Source organism: Augochlora pura, chromosome 6 (assembly GCF_028453695.1).
Source record: "Augochlora pura isolate Apur16 chromosome 6, APUR_v2.2.1, whole genome shotgun sequence".
Classification (NCBI taxonomy): Eukaryota; Metazoa; Arthropoda; class Insecta; order Hymenoptera; family Halictidae; genus Augochlora; species Augochlora pura.
The window spans coordinates 20,140,203-20,146,616 of NC_135777.1; the positions used below are offsets into that span (position 1 = coordinate 20,140,203).

General features: G+C 42.8%; 1 protein-coding gene across 1 annotated transcript; it reads left to right on the top strand.

Annotated features, from left to right (window-relative positions):
• Nucleotides 1-1,056: 1,056 nt before the first annotated feature.
• LOC144471621 (uncharacterized) lies at nucleotides 1,057-2,724 on the top strand. The gene is made up of 4 exons (XM_078183843.1): nucleotides 1,057-1,139; nucleotides 1,314-1,533; nucleotides 2,302-2,511; nucleotides 2,609-2,724. The coding sequence occupies exons 1-3, from the start codon at nucleotides 1,057-1,059 to the stop codon at nucleotides 2,407-2,409; spliced, it is 411 nt and encodes a 136-aa protein (XP_078039969.1). The 3' UTR covers nucleotides 2,410-2,511; nucleotides 2,609-2,724.
• Nucleotides 2,725-6,414: the final 3,690 nt, after the last annotated feature.

Here is a 6,414-nt window from a genome sequence, read left to right on the forward strand (position 1 = left end):
TTTTTTTTTATTAATTTTGTGAAAGTCTCTGAAAATTAGTGATCAAACAATGTGTGAACAATAACTAAAAACATTAAATAAAACACCTAACTTATGCTACGCGGCGGCAAGTTAAAATTCAGTCTTAACTAGAAAAATTTGTACTGTCTGATCAACAATTCTAAAATAGTTATTAATAGATAATTAACCACTTTCAAATAATACCGCTATTTTAATAAACACTGTACTCTTAACTGAATAATTAAAAAACAATTTCGTTAACCTGGAGACGTTACCTAACAAATTGTAAATTTATTATCATTGCAAGAAATAAGCAAATATTATCATTACAAAAAAAAAATGTTAACAACTCCATCTGTAATCTTAATTTTAATATCATAACCGAGTAGCTCGGAATAAAAGGTTGATTTTTCAAATTTCGTCGATTGAACGCACCGTCAGAAAAAAGGGAAAAAGAATCCCCCTCGGACGCGACTTCGGCGGCAAACGCGGAAAAGTGAAAGGCTCGGATGCCGCGTCAAACCCGTCGAACAAAATAATCGAACATTTCTGTACCGGCCGCGTAATTGCGGCTCGATGCCGTCTGTAATCTCGGCACTCGTTAGAAGTCGTGATACCGCGGCCGCTTTTCTTCTCTGTCATTAACGCGGCCGGATCCATGCGGATCGTTTTAATATCGATCGATGTTTTGTAATCCGCTTAGTCGGAGGCGAGCCTCTAGCGCGCGCGCGCGCGCTCTCGCTCGCTCGCTCGCTCGCCCGTTCGATTTTTCACACGCGCTCCCATTCGCGATCGTTCCGCCACCGCCCGCGTTTACCGTAATGGGAAAATCACGGCGGTCGTTTCTCACGAAGGACTCGCGAGAGGGCGATCAAACGCGATCCAGGCGGCTACGTGGCAGTCCCTGGTTATCGATCGGTCGCCCGGCAATTATTTCAACAAATGAATCACACCGCAGGATACGCTCCGCCGTAGAACAGCTCTTCCAAATTCCAGTGAGCAAAATTTCCGTCCGACACGAAGTCCCATCGAGATCCCGAGCAACCACCACCGATTATGACCAGTTCCTTGGTGAAGAATCCTATGTACGCACTGTGCCTTTTAGCTGCAGTCTGCGTACGACAATATGTCCAAACCAGGTACGCTCTACGACAATCTGTTCGCTGTATTCTATCGCGACGCATCATTTAATTTCACGCATCTTCCTATGAAAAGAAAACGAGAATTAATATAGCTTAATATAACCATTTTTCTATTCTAATTCTATATGAATATATTAGCAAATTTTTATAATCAAATATCGCATTGTTTAGGAGCGACCAAACGTTGACGAAGGGATTGACAATTCAGCCGCCAACGACAGTGTTCACGAAACCAAACGAAACTATTCTAAAGTCGGTCATCAAGGGAAATAACAAAGAAAATGCAGAGAAGAAGAAGCGATTGAACGAAGCTGATTCACTGGTCGAATGTGTCCAGAGCTTCTATAAGAGGGCGTGTCTGGCTGTGGAGAATGTAGGTGCAACCATTCCGGTAAGTGTTTGACAGCTCAACCACGCGTTGATGTCGCTGCACGTCCTTACCATGCGTTGAAATCTCCAAAGCGTCGCCTGATCGGAGACTCTAAACGCACGAAATATGTAAAGTTTTAACGTCGTTTAAAGAAGAATACAGTAATTCGTTGTATAAAAGATATTTCGTTAATACTATATATTCGTCCTTGGCGAAGACAACGATTTGCAAACTGTTTATAAATATTTTCTTTAAAAAGAGAAGTTTGTTTAATAGTGGAAAACAGATTAATTACTGAGAAGACATGGATTTGTATTTATTAATCCTTTGCACTCGAGTGGCGACAGTATAGTGACAGAAATAATAGCGAACATTTTAAAAAATTATTTTTATCCTATTAAATTATATTATATGCAAAACATCGTTAAAAATGCAAATATTCCATAAACCAATAGACCCAACGTCACTTGCTTGAATAAATAAAATAAATCCTGTAAAATTGAAATTCTTTAGAAATTTAAAAATCTTGTTTCCGGAGTTAAAATAGCTTCGAGTACAAAGGGTTAAATGAGTTGAAATTAACGATTACGTTACAGCTACGACACAGTAGTAAATAATAATTTTTATCATCGCATCGCGAATATTATAGAAAATTAACACCGGTACCATATAATAATTAAAAATAGAAGGTTAAACGTGACTATTAAAAAGTTAATTATCATTTTCAAAAGAACAGATTTGCGAGGTTGTCCGAATAAATTTTCAAGTGTTAACCCGTTCTCTCGCAAGGTATCGAAGGCGTCGGATTTGAAGGCGCACGATCTGAGCAACAGCAGCAACGTCCTCGACTCTATCCTCTATTTAACCAGCAACGTCGGAACTAAATGGATCGCTTGAGTATAGAATGACTGCCGTTTGACAGAGGTGAACGTGGATTGAGGGGGAGTCCGCAAACAGTCTTTGTCAATCGGAGACCGCGAATCCGTTGCGATTCTTCGTGTGAGTGTAATTTACGTTCGTCACCCGCGCGTCACCATTGCCCCACCGTAACTTAACGATTCTCTCTCTCTCTACTTTTATGCTTTTATATAACCAGGTTATAAATGCAGTCGCGTTCCGAGGCTGTAACAACTGTAGCAAACTGATAGTTTGCACAGGTGTCTCCCGCTCAATATGGCGCCCGTGAGCAGGGAGACACCAATGAAGCTGGCAGAACCACCTAGCCCGCACGATTAACGATAAAAATTAGTAAATTTGTACGTTGCAACGACAATTAATGTAATAAATGTATGTAACACTTGTCTATGCATTATTGCGTTATTAGGAGACTTCTATACGTGAAAGTTTAATAAAATATAAATTTTATGAAATATAAATATTGAATAAATATAGTGCTATTAAATAAATATAGTTCTACTAATTAAACATAGAAAGTATTAAATAAATATAGAAAGGACACGCACGCATATATCTGTAGCGCAGAAGACTATATCTGTATTATACCATTTTAGACAGAGGAAAATATATTGCGTTCGATGAAAATGTCATGGAGAAATTAAAAAATCATGATACATTGGAGTGAAAATTAATTCTTAGTAAATAATTTCGTCGAACGATAAAATTTCTCGTGGAATCCAAGAAACTAGAGGGCGATGAAATTCGTGCCGCTTTCTTCCCATTTCGCAGCGGAGTATCCTGGAGTCCACCTGCGGCTCTCCACGACCCGTAAGGATATTTATCGCGAGTATCTCTCGTACCCCGGGCATCGCCCAGGTTGTCTCGCAAGCCGTCCGTCAGAGAACGGTGGCCGAGAGCGGATTTCCAAATCTCCGGGTTCGGCGGCGGCGTAGGACGGGGTGGGGAGGGAGGGGAGAGGGCATGGCTCATTTGAATTTTCCCGGACAGGATGTGCACCGCGTGCATTTCAATCCTCCGGGACACCCCGACGAATTATGGTCGTGGTGGATGGTCCCCCGGTGGAAGAAGAATGGACGAAGCAATGGGAGAAACACCGCGGGTCTACGTGTGTACGCGGATGGTAGTTTAAGAGCGAACAGCCCGGTATCCAGAGCACGTCCGGAGCGCGAAGAGCTTATTGTCATGTGCAGGACTCGCCGGGGCATTTTAATATTTCCGCTGAATGCGCCGTGAAACAGTAGGAACGATAGGACGACGACGACGACGACGACGAACGGCGACGGGAGAGGAGGGGGAGGGGAGAGGAGGACCGACGAAAAAGAAGGCGCAGACCGGGAGGCGAGGAATCGTTGCAACGGAGTTGCCACCGGTCTTTGCGTCTTCTCGGCTCCCGTGACAGGTGGCTTACGCGCCTTAAGGAACCCTTTGTTTTTTCTCGCCGTGGGCTCCTTACGGCCCTGACGACACCACCACCGTTCGGAGAACCTGGCGCCACGAAGCGCATAACGATACTCGAATTTAAATGTTCCAACGAGACGCCGCGGGTATGTCGCCTCTTTCTTCGAGCGCGAAAAATAAAGGACCTGCGGTTGACCGACGTCTGCAATTAGCATCCTGTGAGAAAAATCGTGCGGCTGAATTCGCGGCTGGGTATTTCGCAACTTGCCGGTTTCGAACGAAATGTGGATGTATACATTGGAACATCTTACGACGATCTAATTTTATTTTAAAGTTTCATTCCTTATAGGATGCATTAACTGATAGAAATATACATATATATATATATACGTATATATTACGGAATATTATTACCAAATGTGCAGCACAGTTATTACTGAATACAATGATTTCACACAAAGTAAGCTAAGTTTAATATGGAATAAAAATATGCAAGAACATGCAAGTATACATAGGGTGAATTCAATTTCTCATCTGTATTATTTCCCTATTTTGATCTGAATAAAAATAGAATGACATTAATTTTAAACCAAATGTGAAGTAAAATAGAAGTAAAAATACTGTTGTCTTATTTTCGACTTATTAAAACAATTGTGAAAATGAGTAAATATCATCGTAGCTCCCGTATCTCGCAATTAGTGCATTTTACTTTCTATAAAAATCCCCAACCTGCCGATAACATCTAACATAAGTACAGGCAAATGGAGCTCGCCTCTCTCAATGAGTTCCATGGAATATGAAAATTGCCCCGATTTACATAAATCTTCGCAGTCTACTTATCAGAACAGGAGGAGAGTATGTCAGACGCTCGCTCTCCATCCACGGTTATTTTTAGCCGGCAGAACGAGCGATCGCATAGACATGCAAAGTACTTCCACCGTTTCCCCGAAACCGAAGACAGGAAATCCATTCAAATCCACCGCGAGCAACGGCTCGTCGCGGCGCGGCGCGGCGGATCCGTGGCTCCGTGCGAAGCACACGTTAACGCCGTCTGTATTTCACCGCGAGCAGGAAATCGATCACTCGAATCCGTCCGCGGCGTCGTCGCGCATCGGTTTTCGAGCGTAGCGTCTCCCGGCGGAACGGGTTGATGCACGGTGCTTGGGAGGCCATTTCGACGCGAGGACGGCCACCAGATAAATCGTGCGGCCGGGGAGGCACCAGCAACGCGTGTGTCAACCGTGTTACCGTGCCTCCTTCTAATGCCCCATCTCGCCCACCGGTGCAAATCGGTAACTGGTCGCGTCCCTGCGAGCCAGCGATACCATTTACATATTATGCGTGCACGGTAGCCGCATCCTTCCGATGCACCACCGGCTGACTCTTAATGCCGAAGGACCTGACTTTTCGACTGTGCCCAGACGTGACGATTTTTAGAAGAGTCGAACCTTTTCGGGAATTATTCATTCGGTCGTCCGGCCTCTCGGGAAACTGATTCACGGCGCCCAGAAATCGATTCGAGCCACTTCGAATTTCGAAAATTAAATCTGTCCACATTAAAGATTTTTAGTCCACTGAATTATTCTAATTTGAAAGAATTCTGCCGACAGCATATGCTTAGATTGAGTTTTTAGAATTTAGACGTCTAATTGCAACAATTCTAGGCAAAAATAACGGTGGAACATAAAATCCTAGTCAGGCTCGGTAGATTTAAATTTCTATATAAATGGGAACAGCAAGGGGTAAGAAAATGCGATGGAAACATAAAGAAAAAGTAACTTACAATTTAAAGTAATTTTAATTAATTATAGCTTCGATACTTTTTAATATTATCTGCAGAACAATCTAAATGTTTATCAGCACCGCGTAGAAATTCTCGCTGCTAATTTTTATCTTCGTCTATTAGAATAAATTTATTATATGCTTTTGTTGTAACGCGAGCACTTATATATTGTATATTATATTATATTATTATTTTATATATTATTTCATATATATAGTATATTACTATATATTGTATGTAATTTTATATTAATTCCACTTGGGATGATTTCTCGGATCGTGACAACGGCGCGGGCTCGGCGAGCCATGAAGCAAGATCACTGCCAGAAAAACAATCGTCTTTTACACGAATCCGGCGGTTAAACGGCCTGATTGGAAAAGTTCAAGCAACGGATGCACGTATCAGGCGAGGTTGCAACACGCATCCTACGGTCGTTCCTATAGCGGTCGGCGCAATTGTTATATTGTAGCAATAAGAATTGCCTCGTTCGCTCGTTCGTGGCACGCGATCGAAGTAGTCTCTTCTATTGGTAACACTAATTGCAAGAACCACGGTATTTTCTCTCCGGTTGCTTACATAACGAAATCGCCTTCTACCCGCTGTGTATCCGGATCTCGTTGGACGTCGAAGCGAACCGGTGTGAATCACCCTCAACACGCGAGACCGATTCTCGGTGAGCGTCTGGATCTCGGCGTTCTCCGCAACGAAATCTTCATTTCGTCAAACGGTCTTTAGGTTTACGAGGGAAAGGCGGTTAAGCCAGAAAGCGAACCATTCGATTGCAAGTGCATCCGTGGCGCTTC